Source organism: Bos taurus, chromosome 3, assembly GCF_002263795.3.
Source record: "Bos taurus isolate L1 Dominette 01449 registration number 42190680 breed Hereford chromosome 3, ARS-UCD2.0, whole genome shotgun sequence".
Lineage (NCBI taxonomy): Eukaryota > Metazoa > Chordata > Mammalia > Artiodactyla > Bovidae > Bos > Bos taurus.
This window is the reverse complement of record NC_037330.1, coordinates 2,051,931-2,070,689: the sequence shown is the minus strand read 5'-3', so window position 1 is coordinate 2,070,689 and position 18,759 is coordinate 2,051,931. Positions and strand designations below refer to the sequence as shown.

Genomic DNA, 18,759 nt, shown 5'->3' with positions numbered 1-18,759 from the left:
GACGGTGACTGCAGCCGTGAAATGAAGACGCTTGCTCCTTGGAAGAAATGCTTTGACCAACCAAGACACCATATTGAAAAGCAAAGACATCACTTTGCTGGCAAAGATTCGTATAGACAAAGCTATAGTTTTTCCAGTAGTCATGTATGGATGTGAGAGTAGGACCATGAAGGCTGAGCACCAAAGAATTTATGCTTTCAAACTGTGGTGTTGTAGAAGACTCTTGAGGGTCCCTTGGATAGCAGGGTGATCAAACCAGTAAATCCTAAAGGAAATCAACCCTTTATAGTCAATTGTAAGTACTGATGCTGAAGCTCCAATGCCGTGGCCACCTGATGAGAATAGACCACTCCTTGGAAAGGACCCTAAAATGCTGGGAAAGATTGAAGGCAGGAGAAGAGGAAGACAGAGGATGAGATGCTTGGATAGCATCAGCGATTCAATGGACGTGAGTTTGAGCATAGTCTAGGAGATGGTGAAGGACAGGGAAGCCTGGCATGCTGCAGTCCATTGGGTCCTACAGAGTAGGTCACTACTGAGCGACTGAACCATAACAACAAAGTTCTGATATGCCTGCCAGAATGTGCATACGCAGGCCTCCCCCAAAGTCCAACACCCCTCACTCTCCCTCATGCCCTTGCTGGTCATTCTTCATAACACATTTCTTGAAGCACGGCCCCGAGTACCCGGAGTACTCATCTAACTAAGCGCAAAGCAGTGGTTCATGCAAATAAGCGCAGGGACGCGTGCACCCAGGCTACGTTCACTTCAAATGTAAATACGGGCTCTTCCTGCCTCATCTATGCCGAGGTCACAGACGGAGCGTTGGAAACTGCACCAGGGGAGCAGAGAGGGCAGAGTGCACGACTGTTCAGGCAGGCGAGGCATAGGCTGCCAGTGGGTCAGGAGCTCAGCCTCGAGGAGCGCAGGGCGCTCACCAGCCGGAAGCCACGCCAGGAGGAGGGTCGGGAGCTGGCGCGGACGCCGTCCCCCGGCGCCGCCGAGCCCGCTGACATCAGCCGCGCTCCTCCCCTCGCCTCCCAACACTCTCAGCTCCCGGCCGGACCCTCCCTCCTCCCACCACGTGTCCTCTCCCCTCCCTCCCGAGGGGCCGCGCGCACGGGAAGCCAGAGAGACGGGAAGGATGGCGCTGTGACAGCCGGGACGCAGCCCTCGGCGTCTGCACCGCGGCCCCGGCCCGCGCCCTGGCGCTCGGCCCGGCGGTGAGTGTGCGCGGGCGGACGGGGCGGGGGCAGCGCGGCCCCTCCCTCGGGCCCCAGGCCGCTGGGCCGCGGCGGGGGCGGGGGCGCCGACGCTGCAGCTGCTACCGCCGCCGCCGCCGCCTTTGTTGCGGGCCCGCCGGGGAAGGCAGGCGGTGCCGGCCCCGGCCGCTCGGCAGGTGCGCTGGGGCCGGGAGCGGGCCAGGCGGGGAGGCGGGCCGGGCCGGGCGCGGGCAGGCAGGCGGCGGGAGCGCTCCCGGCGCGGGGCCGCGGAGAAAGGGAAATGGGACAAGATGGCTGGAGAAACCCGAGCGCGCCCCGGGGGCGCGGCAGCGGCGGCGGGCGGGGCGCCGAGCGGGTGGGCGGCGGCGGCGGGGACCTCTTAAACCACACCTTTGCTGTGGGGCGGCGCCCCCACCTCCCGGGAGCCGGCAGGCGAGGCCGTAGCTAAGTTCTGGCCGCAGCTCCAGGGATCTGAAGCCTGTTTCACCCGCCCCAGAGGTATCTTGCTGCATTTGCCCGTCCTTTTTGAAAATACCGAAGAAGCGGACTTTGAACTCCGGAAGGATCTTTTTTCTTTGGAAGCCTGGGAGGATGCGGCCCACCAGATGCACACTCACTCCACACCTAGGAATTGCCCGCGCCCCTAGAGGGCAGGAGCGCGGCCTTTGTACTGGCGTAGGAGCTGGGCGAAAGAGAATTCGCAGAAGAGAGAATTTGCGGTCCAGAGGCAACGAGTTTTGCCGGTAGGGGTGGGCCCTGGTGATTTCTGCCTCTTCTTGGGTATCCAAGCATTACTCTTCACTAAGGGTCCTGGGCTTGGAAAGTCACTAAAGGCAGAATGACTCTATTTTCTGACCTGGCTCATGGACAAAACCTTTGACTCTGGAAAATCCAGGTCTTCTGGGCCAACCAACCTCCTGACACAACTGGCCCTGTAGGAACAACCCAGTTGAGCGAGTTCACTATGAGTTCAAATGCCTTCATTGACAGGAAGCCAACACACCTGCTGCTGATTCCATGTTTGGGTGGCACTGGCTGTGAGAAAGTTCTGCCTTTTGTTGCATTAATAAAACTTCCTGGAATGTTTACCCACCAACCTGTTATGCCCTTGGGTCTCTACAGAACCAGTTTGGTCTCTCTTCCAGTTTTTTAAATATTTGAAGACAGCCAGGTATGCTGACTGCCTACAACCCTCTTCTTTTCATAACTAAATGTCACCTTCCAAACCTTCCTGGTGCTTTCCTTGAAGCCCTTGCTCCCCAGACCTGGCTCTTCCCTTTCTCTTGTTCCCCTGAACTGTCCTGGGGCTAAAAAGGTTTGTGTAACCTGAGCTGCCCCCTTCACAGGCTCTGAAGAGTTCACACTAGCACCTGATTTTTCTGAACTGAATCTTGCTTGCAGAGATGGCATCCACAGCCTGCCCTCTGAATTTGACCCTGAAAGAAGAGGAAGAAGAAGAAGAGATTCAGAGCCGGGAACTGGAGGATGGCCCCACAGATATGCAAAAAGTCCGAATCTGCTCAGAGGGTGGATGGGTAAGTAAGAAGGTGTGGGGTTCTCACACAGCTGTGAGGGGCAGGCCTGGGAGCCAGGTTTGTAATAAGTCTCTTCCTCAGGCAGCCACAGGAAGTAAAAATAGCCTAGCTTAGCCCAGTCCGGTGTGTTTGCATTCCTGAGAAAACAGTTCTGTGGCTTTAAAAGGCACAGCGAAGAATGGAGAAGCTGGTTATGGGAACTATCTCTTTAGCCACATAATGTATCACCATCAAGATTGGAAGTCCAAGAGGCCATGACTGTGTCTCTCTCCTGTATCCATGGATTCCCTATATCCTGCTTAATGCCAGGCACCTTGTAGATATCAACTAAATGTCTGCTGACCCATGTGTAAAAGAAAAATTATTCTGGCACTTGTTTAGATAATAAGGAATATACTAAGGAATATATTAATATTCAGAATACTGAGATAGGCTTCAAGACTGTCACAATAGGAGAGAGAAGAGAACAGGAGAGAGCTCAACAGTAAAGACACGTGGGGATTTATAGCCAGGGAAGAGAGCGTAGGGCTCAGTGAATGGAAAATTGCTAAGTGGAGCCATCAACAGTGGCATCAACAGATTCTTTCTAAACTAACTTAGTGAAATTCTTGCTAAAACTGGGCTGTGCAGGCTGTGGACCATAGCAGCTGTGTATGTGTCCAGGGTAGAGGCCTAGTGGAGAAGAGGGCTCAGAGGCTGACCAAGTTTGGGGTGAGGAGAAAATCTTTGTCACCTACTGCTGATTGAAGGGAACCACTTAAACCATTTAAGTCTTGGGGCACTGAGCTGATATGAGGAGAGCTGTATGGGATGAGGCCAGCTGGTTCTGTGTGAACACCTCTTACGGTAGTTGACACAGGACAGAACTGCATTTCCAGCTGGCCTTGGATTGGGATGGTAGGCAGCAGTGAGTAGGGAGCACGTCCGAACATTGTAGCGTGATAGAATTCAAATTTAAAGCATAAATGGAACAGATACTTAGAGTTGTATACATTATTTACAGTACTTACTGGACTTCATGATAACTCAGCGTGCATGGTAAACATTTTAAATAAGCACCAAATGACGTTCCTTTTCTCTGCTTGGTTTTCCACTGTGTATGAATGTCATTGGTATACATAGTACGCTTTGTTTCCAATGAGAGATCTGTATGCATAGAATCACGGTCTTTGCAAACTATCTCGTCCTACTCCCCTCCCACTGCATGAGGTGCAGCAGGGTTATCTGCTTTACCCCTGGATACACATGTATGCTGACTTCTGTTCTTAAAAACACCTCTTGAGCTGGAACCTTAAAAGTAGTGCATTTTGTTGTATGTATGTTATACTCAATTAGGAAAAAAAAAAAAAATGCGACTCCAGGCTGCGGGTTTGCCAGTCTAGCTGTTGAAGCTGGACTGCTTCTGTCTCTTCAGACCATGCTGCTGTCCTCCTCAGTTCTAATCCCTGCAGCTGGGGAGATTTTAGAGTGCAGGAGTCATCCCATCTAGCCCTGAGCAAGAACTCAATGCTTTGAAGCTATACTGGCCAACCGAGAACATTTAGACAGGATGGAGAAACATGCAAAACGGGTGCAGTAGAAGCAAGCATTAGAATCTGTTGGGACAACACAGAGAGGAGCAAGGTGAAGCCCATGCTTGGCTTGGGCTGGAGGAGGAGGACTGGCACGTGTGGCATCCAAGCAACCGGCCATCCATCTGCAGTTGCTCAGCGCAGTGCTGAGTGTCATGAACACAAAGTCCTTAGTCTCGTGGAATTATTAATACTTGTTTTATGAGTAAGACAGGAAAGTAAATCTGATTAATTGCACAGTATTTGGAATTCTGTGGTAGATGTCAGTCTCTCCTACAGGCCTGAGAACTCCTGGAAAAAGCAGGCAAAGACCTGGTCTTGAGTAGTACGTAGTTTTGCCCCGTCCCAGGTACATCTGGGTGGAGACATTTCTGGTTATCATGACTTGTGGTGGAACTTGGGAAGTGGGAGAGCCTACTGGCATCTCCTGGGTAGAGGCCCGGGATGCTGCCGTACATCTGTGATGCCCAGGACAGCCCCTGCAACAGAGAATGATCTGGCCAGAAGTGTCAGCAGTGCTGAGTGAAAAAAATCCTGTTCCAGGGCAACTAGAAGAAAACAATCAAATCTGTCTCTTACATATGTGTTTTGGCTGTAGGTTGTGTTAGGGTGATCAATAAAAGCTTTCAATCTTAAACCATGCTATAAGGGTAATATTGCATAGGAGAATTGGAGTAGAAATACAATTTCAGCTAGAGAAAAGGGAAGATGTACTTTGAACCAAGTCTTAGGCAGAGGTAGAACCAGCCAAGGGAACGGAAGATCTTGCTATCTAGGAAGCCAGGAGCACAGGCACTGGGAAAAAAAGTTTATGTGTAGAGTCAGTAGCAGCTCTTGCAGCTGGAGCCTGCAGTGTGTGTCGGGGAGTGGAGGAGACGGTTGAGAGAAGAAGGGCGGGCCCCAGGCTCAAGCCAGCCACTCGGGGGTATATGCTGCACCCTGGAGTCTGAGCTCTCTCCTTAGAAGCTCTGAGGAAGAAGTCCTCGGTTCATCTTGCTTAAGGGACCCTGGGGTTTCCTACTGCCATGAAGCAGGGGCCTAAGTGACCTGCTGAGAAAGTGTGGGCATGGGAGTCAGACTTGCTAACTCTGTGATCTTGGGCAAGATGCTTATCAGCCTTTTGCTCACCCATAAAACTGGGGTAGTGATCCTTGTATCCTTGTATTATCTAAAGGATTCAATAAAAGTGCAAGAAAGAGTGCCCTACACAGTGCCTGGCACTCTATCAGTGCACTGGTCCCAGGCCTCTGCCCTAAGAGCCCCAGTGTCTTTGTTGAGTGGTTATACAGCTTCGTCAGCATGCCTGGGCAGCGTGTAAGTACTCTAGGATGGTTAGATAAGCATTGGAATGCCAGCTCTTGGGGCCGAGCGAGGCAGTGCACACAAGCAGAAGGAAGAACACCTATCTGATGAGACCTTGACCTTCTGGGAAGGAAGGAGGGCAGGGATCGAGGGCCCCTACCTGTGAGGCCAAGCAAGGGTGGGTGTCTGGGGGTTGGACGCTGGCTGCCTGATTTCTGAGTTTGGCCCAGGGCTGGCCCTGTTTACCTTCTTCTGTGCTTGGCCAGATAAAAGGCCTCTGTAGAGAGCAGGGAGGCCTGCTCAGCAGGGCCTGGCTAAAGGCTTGCTCAGTTCTCACAGAAGGTTGCTGTGAGCAGCATCGCTAAGCCACACTACACTGTGTGCCTCTGAAGCATCATGTGGGCTTGTCTGAGGACCCTCTGTGGCTCAGTCGTAAATGGGAGGAGATGAATCCAACCCCAGCCTCCAGGTGCCTGCTCACCACGCCAGGGCTGCTGTATTTTTGCCACACTGGGTACGTGTTACCTTCTATGAGTGTTGATAGGGATCACCCTTCTGAAATGACAGGCACAGCCCGTCCTGTGTCCTGTTTTATCAGCAAAGGGAAAGGGACTATAAATAGGTATAGCCTAGATCTGAAATTTCCTAGGGAGAGAAAAGGCCAAAGGGAGAGTTGTTCAAAAGCCTGGGAAGTGGGATGGGGTGGGATGGAAAATTCCTAGCTGCCTGGCTTTCCAGATTGATGAAATCTGAGCAGAGCCCGGAGACCCATCCATTATACCTCCTGGTATTTTACACTAGGCATTTTTGTCCATTCTTACTCAAAAGAGTAGGCTCAGTTTTGTGACAGATAAATTTTAATGATTATTTGAAACTATTCCAGGTAGAACAAGAGAAGCGAAGAGAGTATATACTTAAATCTTTGACTCAAAAACACCATTTCAAGGGATTACTTTCTACAGGAAGTGTCCTAGGCTTAGGGGAACAAAACAAAATAAGCCCAGGTTCTGCCCTCAGTGAGCTGATACTCTAGTGAAAGAAGCAGACAGGTAAACCAAGAGGATCCTGCAGTGTGATAAGTGCCACAGAGCTTGAGCCCAGGGCATTACAAGGTACACAGCCCAGGTTGAGGCCAGCTTACCCAGGGAACAGGATATCTGGGCTGAATCTTGGAAGGCGGGTGGGTGTCAGCCAGGCCAAGAATGAGGAAGACTTCTGAAGCAGCATGTATAGAGACCTCCTGGTCTTTGGAGGGGTGGGAATGGTTTGTTCAAGGAACTGCAGGAGTGAAGTTCCACTGAGCGTGTGGGGTAGAAGTGCAAGCCTGCAAGCTGGGTACCAGGGAGGCCATTCTGCCCTCTGTAAGGGCCAGAGCCTTGAAATCAGACATCCTAGGTCCCAGCCTCAACCCTATTGTTTATTGGCTGTGTGATTTTTAGACCAGAAACAGGGCTGCTCAGAGCCAGTTTCCTCCTGGATTAAATGGGGTTGTGGGGGAAAATAAATGAAGCAGTTACAGAGCCTTTTGCAGAAAGTTCTCCCTATGTGGAAGGGGGCTGTGAGGGTGAGGAGGGATGGGGTGGACTTTGTGAATAAGGCGGAAAGGCCAGGAGGTCTAAATGACTGATGGCCAGACACCTGAAGAACCTGCAGACCGTGCAGACACTGAACTTTTCTAAACATCATCATGATCCCCTCCCAGGCCCTAGACTGTGCCACGGGAAAGAGCTCTGAACGCAGCAGCCCAGTGATGCTTTACCACTAAATATGATGAGCTTTGGAATAGGATTTTTAATGACTGCAAGATGACACATAGTAAAAAGAAAGGAAAGAGTTGAACAAGAGGAGGTTGGTCTGGGTGGCTTGGCTGCATTTGACCATGTGGGCACCCTCTCCCACTGGCCCACGGTGTCGGGGAGGTACGGGAGTGGGGAGTGGAGCGGAGCTCTGTCTTTAGGGCTTTCTGCTGTGGGTCTAGGCGTCAAAGCAAACCAGTTTGCTCTAGTATCTCATTACATAAATTGAAGCTCTAATTAGCCCTTCTTTCTTCCTCCTCATCCTCTTATGGATTGGAAAAGGCCAGATGAGGTCCCTTCTCTCACCGGCTCCTCCCCGGGCAGCTCTGGGGTTCTGAGTCATACACTGGGGCTAGTGCTCTGCAACTGGAGACTAGTGCCCAGGCAACCGCCAGCACCCCCGTGGTCTGAGGGTCTGTGACTGAGGGAGACAGCAGGGCTGTGTTGGCAGGGGAACCGTCTCAGGGTGCTCATTCCTGTGGTTGACTGGCTCTGGGTGGGGGCTGAGCTGTGATCAGCTCTCCCTGCTTTGGATGAGGATCCAGTCTCTCGACCTGGTGATCCATGGTGGGGAGTTTTCATCTCAAGGTTCTACTCTCCTTATCCATGAATGGGAGTGTGGCAAGCACTCAGCAGGGCACAGAGGAGTTGTTGACATCCAGATTTTGCTTCTTGGAGCCGTGTGAGGACTGATGTGTCTCTGGGCCCAGGCCGCCCTTGTGAGACAATGGTGTGTGATCTGTGTCTGCGTGTGCCAACTAGTCGTTGAGAAAAGCCTGTTCACTGTTGCAGGTGCCAGCCCTATTTGATGAGGTGGCCATATATTTTTCCGATGAGGAGTGGGAAGTTTTGACGGAGCAACAAAAGGCTCTCTACCGGGAGGTCATGAGGATGAATTATGAAACTGTCCTGTCTCTGGGTAAAACTTTGTTTTCCTTTGTCCCTTAGAAGCTCTGAGCCCAGAGAATTGCTTCCATGTCTCTCTTCTCAGGTGTATCCAACATACCTCTCTCCTGAACCTGGACTCTGTCCCCTCAATGCCTGTGTCCATTTAATTTCCTGTTTTTGATTAGGCAGGATATAAATATTGTGTCCTCCTACTCAGCAGCTTATGCCAGCTCTCAGAACCATCCTCATTCAACCCAGGCATACTTATCAAAAAAAAAAAAAGACATCTAGGAAATGTCACTGTGGATCTGGGCCTGTACTTTATACTTCTCTCCTAGGAGAGAAGGCAGGCCTCGCTGTTATCCTGTCAGCCTCAGAAGCTTGGGGACATATCCCCAAAGAATCCTTGTTGCTTCCCTCCCAGCACTGATATTATTAGAGTCTAACCATTTGGAGGGATTTCCCCACTTGGCTCATGCAGGTACTGGAATGCTCATTAGATCAGTGGCTGCATACACCCACTTCCCTGCTAAATGCAGTTCGTTTTTGTCATTGCTAGTCCGGCCCCTCATTAGCAAAGGTCCATAAATTCCCTTGGACAGACCTGTTTCCCATCATAGTTTTTCTTTAAGTATCCTTGAATTCTTCTCTACGGCCTTTCATAAATCTCCATACTGAGAAGACTGTAGGGGTGAGAGTGGATGGGAGGTTTGCATAAGTATCACAAAGTACTTATTTTGGCAATTGTCCAAGACAGTAACACAGCTGTTAACCTGTTTTATTTCCTGTAAACAGAATTCCCATTCCCTAAGCCTGACATGATCACTCGGTTGGAAAGGGAGGAGGAGTCTCAGAATTCTGACGAATGGCAGCTCCAAGGAGGAACCTTTGCAGGTACTATGATTAACCCAATCCAGAAGGCATCCAGTGGGAGAATTATGAAGATGGATTTTAAGTTTACATTAAGGTACATTCTGGGGGGTATTTAAGCCTAAGGCAAGGTTCTGAGGCAGAAAAGCTATGGGCTTTGGAGTTTAAAAATCTCCTTGTTTCCCATGCTGTGTGACCTTAGGCAACTTCATCCACCTCTCTGATTGTCCATTTCTTCATCTGTCAACTGCAGGTTATAAATCTCAACATGCAACCTCGTATGCAGGTGAATGAAATTGAAGTTTGTGTGGCTTTGGTCCAGTGCACATCCTGAGTGCCTTGGGAGCACACCACACACTTCTGAAAACTAAGGAAAACAGCGTGACAAAGCATGCATCCAGGGTGCTTTGCTTGACTTCCTGTCTACTTCATCTTGGATAGAAAAAGCAGTAGCAGCTGTAGTACACATTTGAGCAAATACATCTAAAGAAGCATACAGCGTTGTACCGAGAAACAATGAGAGAGCAGGAGTTGGATAAATACAGCTTCCCAGCAGCCAGAATGATTTTATTTGCCTTCTCTCTATAAATAATAGTTTAAAATTCTGTGTTTCATTGATTCTAAAAGATGTATTTCTCTCATCACTTTAACATCTCTGCAATTAAGAATGCTTGTTAAAACTGCTGGGTCTTCCCTGGTGGCTCAGACAGTTAAGAATCTGCATGCAATACCAAAGACCCAGGTTCAATCCCTGGATCAGGAAGATCCCTTGGAAAAGGGAATGGTAACCCACTCTAGTATTCTTGCCTGGAGAATTCCATGGACAGAGGAACCTGGGCTACAGTCCGTGGCATCGCAAAGAGTTGGACACGACTGAGTGACTAACTCTTAAAACTGATGGCATGTTCCAGTTTCATTAGTGGCATTTTCTTTTATTATAAATTTATTTATTTTAAGTGGAGGCTAATTACTTTACAATATTGTATTGGTTTTTTTCTTTTTTTTTTTTCTTTCTTAATGGCATATAATGGTACATCTTGCAGTCGATGGGTTCTTAGTTTTGGTGACATATGGTAATATCCCTGAGTAATATCTAATTTCTGTGACCACTCTCTAAATAGAAACATACAGTGAAACCCAGTTCTGACATGGGTATGCAAAAACCATACCTTATAAAACCATACCTTATGCAAACTTATAAGTTAAGCCTTATAAGCTTAACTTTTGCTAAGTGTGGTATTGCTATAGATTTTGTTTAAGGGATATGATTCAGTTCATGATGATAGAAATTCTGTAACACTATGTGTAGAATGGGTTGCATTTGGCTTCTCACCCAGGTGAAGGTTATTTTGGCCCAAGCGTGGCCCTCACAGTCAGTACATTACTCAAGCTGGGTGCCTGTGTTCAGTTGCCAGCCTGTGTCACTTCCCGGCTTTGCCACCTTGATGCGTTACTTAATTTTTCTACACTCATCTGCAAAGACAGAGTAAAGAAACAGTTATTGTGAGAATTAGAAGTGGTGATCTATGGGAACTGGCACAGGGGTGAGGACTTTGGAAGTATCTGTTATTAAAGTGACTGCTTTTAGTGAACTTCAGATTCAGGTAGTCTCGGTATTTTGACCAAAAACAAATCAAGGAATGACCCCAAAATCATTTGACTCATGGGCACTGTCTTCACTCCTCCCTGTATGTCTTCCAGAAAAGGAAGAATCCGACATGAAGCCCCCAGATTGGGCAGGCCCGATGAACGTAGCCTCGCAGTTTCCCCAGGCTCAGCACCTGGATGGCTTTGGCCTCCGTCTGCCTCGGGACATCACAGAGCTGCCCGAGTGGGGCGAGGGGTACCCCTTCTACATGGCCATGGGCTTCCCTGGGTATGACCTCTCGGCGGACGACCTGGCCGGGAAGTTTCAGTTCAGCCGGGGCATGCGCCGCAGTTACGACGCAGGGTTCAAGTTAATGGTGGTGGAGTACGCCGAGAGCACCAACAACTGCCAGGCGGCCAAACAGTTTGGAGTGCTGGAGAAAAACGTCCGCGATTGGCGCAAAGTGAAGCCGCAGCTGCAGAACGCCCACGCCATGCGGCGTGCCTTCCGCGGCCCCAAGAACGGGCGCTTCGCCCTTGTGGACCAGCGCGTGGCCGAATACGTGCGATACATGCAGGCCAAAGGGGACCCCATCACCAGGGAGGCCATGCAGCTGAAAGCTCTGGAGATCGCCCAGGAGATGAACATTCCAGAGAAAGGGTTCAAGGCTAGCTTGGGTTGGTGTCGAAGAATGATGCGGAGGTATGACTTGTCACTGCGACATAAGGTGCCTGTGCCCCAGCAGCTGCCCGAAGACCTGACGGAGAAGCTTGTAACCTACCAGCGGAGCGTCCTGGCTCTGCGCAGGGCACACGACTACCAGGTGGCTCAGATGGGAAACGCAGACGAGACGCCAATTTGCTTAGAGGTGCCCTCGAGGGTGACTGTGGACAACCAGGGGGAAAAGCCTGTCTTAGTCAAGACGCCAGGGAGGGAGAAACTGAAAATCACAGCCATGCTTGGTGTCTTGGCTGATGGGAGGAAGTTACCTCCATATATCATTCTGAGGGGCACGTACATCCCCCCTGGGAAGTTCCCGAGTGGCATGGAAATCCGCTGCCACCGGTATGGATGGATGACGGAGGATCTGATGCAGGACTGGCTAGAGGTGGTGTGGAGGCGGAGGACGGGCGCGGTGCCCAAGCAGCGAGGGCTGCTGATCCTGAACGGCTTCCGGGGCCACGCCACCGACTCAGTGAAGAGCTCCATGGAGAGCATGAACACCGACATGGTCATCATCCCGGGGGGGTTGACCTCACAGCTGCAGGTGTTAGATGTGGTGGTTTACAAACCGCTGAATGACAGTGTCCGGGCCCAGTATTCCAACTGGCTCCTGGCGGGGAACCTGGCGCTGAGCCCCACCGGGAACGCCAAGAAGCCGCCTCTGGGCCTTTTTCTGGAGTGGGTCATGGTGGCCTGGAATAACATCTCGAGCGAGTCCATCGTCCAAGGGTTCAAGAAGTGCCACATCTCCAGCAACCTGGAGGATGAGGATGACGTGCTGTGGGAAATCGAGAGCGAGCTGCCAGGCGGAGGGGAACCGCCCAAGGAGTGTGACACTGAGAGCCTGACGGAGAGCCACTGAGGGAAAGCCGAGGTAAGCAGCCAGGAGGGGCCGCTGGGTGCCTTCCCTGTGGGACATGTTGGGTTTCACAAACACCCTTTGTCTCTTGCCATTCTTTGTTTCTGAGAACTCTTCGAACCCACAGTGCAGTGCTGCAGGTAGCAGGCCATCAGCATTTTCTCCTTCATATGAAGCTTTGGTTGCCTGGCTTATTTCATGGGTATTTTGTATAATGCATGAAGTGAACAATGAGTCAGCTGCCTGAACATTTAATCTGAGTGCCATAATGCTGAAATTATTTAATCCTGAAGGAGCATAGTTTGACATGACTCCATTAACAAAAAGTTTTGTCTGTAAAACCAAAATTTTTCTTCCCCATATAAGTCATGCTGAATATATAGGGCTGACGTGTGTACCTGATTCACTTGAAGCAACTGTGCTCATCTTGGCTAGCCTGGAGGGCTGGGATGTAAGGACGTGTGCACCTTCGAACTGTGTCTCCTGGGTCTCAAGTTTCCGTCTGGGGTAGTCTGCAGTAGCCCAATGGGGAATGAAAGAAATAGCTTATGTTTGCTTTTCCCTGGGACATCAAAAGTCTGTTTTAAAGCATCATCTTATCCTCATGATGACATTCACATGGAATAAACAATTACAATAATTTCACAGACACGTGAAGAGTGATATTTTTAAACTGAAATTCTGTACCAAAAAACAAACCAGAATGCTTATCTAGGACTCCAGTAAGTGAAGTCTGAGGACAATAAGGCCTGGAATTTTCCGAGTTAAGTATATAGAAGGGCCACAGCTTTAATAGGAAGTTGGGAGTGGAGGACTACCTCACAACACAAGTAGAATGATTATTCCCCCCACACCCCGAGAGAGGAGAGTGACCACCTAACAGTGGGCAGCATACAGAGAACAGACCATTCCACTTCTTTGTTATTTCCCTAATTTGTTCATTTGTTCAGTTCATTTGTTCCTCCACACAGTGTTTAATATGAAGAGAGCATGCCTTTTATAAAGAACCTAAATGTATCTTGATATTTTTTTCTTTCCTGTAAGGTATAATTAGGTATTTCCATCCTACTTGCTTCTTTCTCTAAATGAAATGCTAAGAGAAATCTCCTGTCAGACACCCCCCACTTCATGCTGTGTAAGTTGAAGAGTGATTTAAGTCTCCTTCCCTGCCCCCAAATCAAGTGAAAGTCACTCGTGTCCAACTCTTTGCAACGACCCCATGGACTATACAGTCTGTGGAATTCTCCAGGCCAGAATACTGGAGTGGGTCGCCTTTCCCTTCTCCAGAGGATCTTTCCAACCCAGGGATCGAACCCAGGTCTCCTGCATTGCAGGCGGATTCTTTACCAGCTGAGCCACAAGGGAAGCCCAAATCAAGTTGTACTCCTAACATTGGTCCCGTGTTATTGAGATCCCCAGAATTACAGAGCCAATTAGAAGTTCTTATGGTCAAAATCACTAAAATTGCTTTTTTCCTCTCATGTCGTCTAACCTTTCTCTCCATGAATTCAGCCTCCCTTTATGAATTCAGCCTGCTAACCATTATACTGCATCCACTGAATACCAAACTTTGAGTTACAGTGAGTTTTTACCGTATTTACCTTCCTCCCCCACCCCATTGTTGTTCAGTCGCTAAGCTGTGTCTGACTTTTTGTGACCCCATGGACTGCAGCACTCCAGGTTCCTCTGTTCCTCCACTGTCTCCCCGAGTTTGCTCTAATTCATGTCCGTTGAGTCGCTAATGCTATCTCATCCTCTGCTGCCCTCTTCTTTTCCTTTCAGTCTTTCCCAACATCAGTCTTTTTCAATGAATCTGTTCTTTGCCTCAGGTGGCCAAAGTATTGGAGCTTCAGCTTCAGCATCAGTCCTTCCAGTAAATCTTCAGTGTTGATCTCCTTTAGGATTGACTGGTTTGATCTTGCAGTCCAAGGGACTCTCAAGAGTCTTCTCCAGCACCACAGTTTGAAAGCATCAATTCTTCACCGCACAGCCACCTTCGAATTGTGGTGCTGGAGAAGACTCCTGAGAGTCCCTTGGACTGTAGCTTCCTGGGTGGTGCAGTAGTAAAGAATCTGCCTGCCAATGCAGGAGACACAAGAGATGTGGATTTGATCCCTGGGTCAGGAAGATCCCCTGGAGGAGGAAAATGGCAACCCATTCTAGTACTCTTGCCTGGAAAATTCCATGGACAGAGGAACCTGGTGGGCTGCAGTCCATGGGATCACAAAAAGTCAGGACACAACTGAGCACAATCATCATCATCTCACATCCATGCATGCTGCTGCTGCTGCTGCTGCTGCTAAGTCGGTTCAGTCGTGTCCGACTCGGTTGCGACCCCATAGACGGCAGCCCACGAGGCTCCCCCGTCCCTGGGATTCTCCTGGCAAGAACACTGGAGCGGGTTGCTATTTCCTTCTCCAATGCATGAAAGTGAGAATTGAAAGTGAAGTCGCTCCGTTGTTTCCGACTCTTAGCGACCCCATGGACTGCAGCCCACCAGGCTCCTCCATCCATGGGATTTTCCAGGCAAGAGTACTGGAGTGGGGCGCCATTGCCTTCTCCCATCCATGCATGACTACTGGAAAAATCATAGGTTTGACTATACAGACCTTTGTCAGCAAAGTGATGTCTCTGCTTTTCAATATTCTAAGTTTGTCACAGCTTTCCTTCCAAGGAACAAGCGTCTTTTAATTTCATGGCTGCAGTCACTGTCTGCAGTGATTTTGTAGCCCAAGAAAATTGGTCACTGTTTCTACTTTTTCTCTATCTGCCATGAAGTGATGAGACCAAATGCCATGATCCTAGTTGTTTTTAATGTTGAGTTTCAAGCCAGCTTTTTCACTCTCCTCTTTCACTCAAGAGCCTTTTTAGTTCCTCTTCACTTTCTGCTATTAGAGTGGTATTATCTGAGTATATGAGATTGTTGATATTTCTCCTGGCAATCTTGATTCCAACTGGTGATTCATCCAGCCTGGCATTTCACATGATGCACTCTGCATATAAGTTAAATGTTAAATATACAGCCTTGGTGTACTCCTTTCCCAATTCAAAACCAGTCAGGTATTTCATGACCAGTTCTGTTTGCTTCTTAACTTGCATGCAGGTTTCTCAGGAGACAGGTAAGGTAGTCTGGTGTTCCCATCTCTCTTTAAGAATTTTCCACAGTTTGTTGTTGTCTACACAGTCAAGCTGGAATCAAGATTGCCGGGAGAAATATCAATAACGTCAGATATGCAGATGATACCACCCTTATGGCAGAAAGTGAAGAGGAACTAAAAAGCCTCTTGATGAAAGTGAAAGAGGAGTGAAAAAGTTGGCTTAAAGCTCAACATTCAGAAAACGAAGATCATGGCATCTAGTCCCATCACTTCATGGGAAATAGATGGGGAAACAGTGTCAGACTTTATTTTTCTGGGCTCCAAAATCACTGCAGATGGTGATTGCAGCCATGAAATTAAAAGACACTTACTCCTTGGAAGGAAAGTTATGACCCACCTATATAGCATATGCAAAAGCAGAGACATTACTTTGCCAACAAAGGTCTGTCTAGTCAAGGCTATGGTTTTTCCAGTGGTCATGTATGGATGTGAGAGTTGGACTGTGAAGGCTGAGCGCTGAAGAATTGATGCCTTTGAACTGTGGTGTTGGAGAAGACTCTTGAGAGTCCCTTGGACTGCAAGGAGATCCAACCAGTCCATTCTAAAGGAGATCAGTCCTGGGTGTTCTTTGGAAGGAATGATGCTGAAGCTGAAACTCCAGTACTTTGGCCACCTCATGCAAAGAGTTGACTCATTGGAAAAGACTCTGATGCTGGGAGGGATTGGGGGCAGGAGGAAAAGGGGATGACAGAGGATGAGATGGCTGGATGGCATCACCGACTTGATGGACGTGAGTTTGAGTGAACTCCGGGAGTTGGTGATGGACAGGGAGGCCTGGCGTGCTGCGATTGATGGGGTCCCAAAGAGTCGGACACGCCTGAGCGACTGAACAGTCAGAAACTTTAGCGTGGTCAATGAAGCAGAAGATGTTTTTCTGCAACTCCCTTGCTTTCTCCATGATCCATAAGATGTTAGCAATTTGTTCTCTGGTTCCTTTGCCTCTTCAAAACCCAGCTTGTAAATCTGAAAGTTCTTGGTTCATGTACTGCTGAAGCCTAGCTTGAAGGATTTTAAGCAGATGACATTTTTGTGTATTTTTCATTTTCTAAGGTATATGCTACCCATAGGACTGGACCAAAAACTGTCAAAAGGAAGAAAATAAGGCTGGGGCACAGCTGTGGACATGGTCCATGCATTTACATCCCATCAGAACCATGAGTTTTGGCTCATCTTGACAGCCACAGGTCTCTGTATAGTTGCCCTGGTTTTGAGCTGAGTAAGTTACGGAAGTAGACAGGACATTTGAGAGGAGACATATGGGCATAAAATGGCCTCTCCTCATCTGTTTGGAAATGTGACTAGTGTAATAATTATGTTCATGAAGTTACACAGTGTCTAAAATCCAAAGGTTAACTCATACTTATGTTCTGTTTTCTAGCAAATAGAACTGTGCTTGGAACATTTGGGGAGGAAAATCTTCAAGAAGATTCCTCGCAGCCTGAATGCACAGGGAGAAGCAGGAAAAGGCCATGGGGCTTGAAATAACCCAAGTCTGGACAGCAGCCTGAGCATCCGGCCCTGGGATAGAGCCCAACCCCATCCCACACCATGAGGAGTCCAAAAAGTTGAGGACCCTTCATTTCATCAGAGACGTGATTAGAAAAGAAACTGCTTCTGCCTCATTTCTTGTTTTAGAAATTATGTTTATAGAACCTGTAAATAGGTGTGAACAAACGTATTTCCTAGAGAAGATACCATTTGTTCAACACCAACAAGAAACTCATCATATGGGCCCAACTCCACTGGTATTCTTTCTTTGGAGAAAACCTCAAGTTAATGTTTTTCCTTCTGCCTCTAAAAATGCTTCCATCAGTAGAACCTGTCCTCACACAGGTCAAGACTGCAGAGAAGGCTTTGTAGAAATGGCCATTTATGTACACGTGCTACTTACACATTTCCTTTTTTGGAAAAATGAGATGCTAATAATGACAAAATTCAGACATACTGGCCTAGTGCCAGCAGATGGCTTTTCTACAAACTAGGTTAGTATGGAAGATACAGATTAAAATAAACTATGCTATTTTATTTATCTTCCCAATCTGGTTGGCAGCTAGACTTTTCTAGGGTCTCATTTAATGGCCCTATTTTTCATTATTATTTTATTTAATGATAGGGTAGCATTTAGTACACAAGCTCTTCTGTTTCTCAGGCTGCCTGCAGAAGTCACCATAAATTATCTGCTGTCTACATGGTACAAAGCTCACTGACTCACCTGATACTGTTTGGTTAATTCCTTTAATATTTTTATCACAAGGGTGGTAAGAGGGCTTGGGCCTTTAGCCACAGCTGTTTCAGGACTTCTAAACTTCTATCCCGCAGAAATAGGTGGGAGATCTTTGAAATTTTACACTATACTAATTTGCATTCCCACATAAGTTGAGTGTTATTAAAACATTCCATCAAAACTACCTGTGCTACAAAAAAATATGCCAGAACCTCATAGACAAAGCCATTGCTAGAAACGTCATTCCAATGTCAGATCTGGATAACAGGCTACCATAACCACTTTTCCTTCCTATAGACCCAGCTCACTTGTATAATATTCTTGGCATCCTGAAACACCTATTTCTACTCAGGTACTCATTCCTATTATTAGTGACCCATGTTCCTCATTTTTTAAAACCAGTTTTCCTCCAAGAGGGGAACTTTAACTTCTGGTGTCTGATTACTTTTCAGTTTGAATTGTTTCCTCATTTGCTTTTACCTGCACTGTGTTCTTTATCATCTCAAATGGCATCTAAATCCAGCTACTTTTCATTCCAGAAGTTTTCATTCCCTCCAATTCCACTTAATTTATCCTCCACTATCCTGGTTCCTGGCCCTTTCCTCTTTACGTACTGTTTTACTTGTTTTGGGAGCTTAAAGGATTTTGTAAGACCTAGTTTTTGGTTCCTGCACTGGAGCCATAGTTGTCTTGCAGAGAAGAGTAGAAAATGGGTTCAACTCCTGTTTCATTCCACCAACACCTCCTTGAGTCTCATCATCAGCTGACAGGTGATGCCTTACAGGTTGCATAGCACTGGAACTTCTAGAGTAATGGCTCTACTGTCAGGGTTTTCTGGGCTCACTCTTCCACTGACTTATGATCTATGCCTAACAGAGCCCCAGTACAACTATTTTGCAGAATGGCTATTACCCTAGAGATACTATAGCACATATTGAGACACAGTTGTACTCCCCAGTAGATAGGAACTGAGTCTAACAATAAACTTTGATAATAAAGACAATAGGCTCCGGTGGTTTATT

The 18,759-nt window shown here is 48.1% G+C and overlaps 1 protein-coding gene across 8 annotated transcripts; it reads left to right on the top strand.

Moving 5' to 3' along the window:
* Window positions 1–1,116: 1,116 nt before the first annotated feature.
* POGK (pogo transposable element derived with KRAB domain) lies at window positions 1,117–18,740 on the top strand. 8 transcript variants are annotated; one of them, XM_024989621.2, is made up of 7 exons: window positions 1,130–1,223; window positions 2,625–2,758; window positions 8,220–8,346; window positions 9,111–9,209; window positions 9,439–9,471; window positions 10,887–12,370; window positions 16,892–18,740. In XM_024989621.2, the coding sequence occupies exons 2-6, from the start codon at window positions 2,627–2,629 to the stop codon at window positions 12,356–12,358; spliced, it is 1,863 nt and encodes a 620-aa protein (XP_024845389.1). In that variant the 5' UTR covers window positions 1,130–1,223; window positions 2,625–2,626; the 3' UTR covers window positions 12,359–12,370; window positions 16,892–18,740. The 8 variants fall into 8 exon arrangements, with proteins under 8 accessions (NP_001092570.1, XP_024845389.1, XP_024845388.1 ...); XM_024989620.2 differs by lacking the exon at window positions 8,220–8,346 and adding an exon at window positions 1,720–1,966; XM_024989623.2 differs by lacking the exon at window positions 1,130–1,223 and adding an exon at window positions 1,877–1,966.
* Window positions 18,741–18,759: the final 19 nt, after the last annotated feature.

What these genes read in the sequence shown, in the direction of transcription:
- POGK (XM_024989620.2), top strand. Translation starts at nt 1,815, where the DNA reads ATGCGGCCCACCAGATGCACACTCACTCCACACCTAGGAATTGCCCGC. An exon ending in AGAGGCAACGAGTTTTGCCG is followed by an intron (nt 1,967 to 2,624) that starts GTAGGGGTGGGC and finishes TCTTGCTTGCAG; the next exon opens with AGATGGCATCCACAGCCTGC. An exon ending in TCTGCTCAGAGGGTGGATGG is followed by an intron (nt 2,759 to 9,110) that starts GTAAGTAAGAAG and finishes TCCTGTAAACAG; the next exon opens with AATTCCCATTCCCTAAGCCT.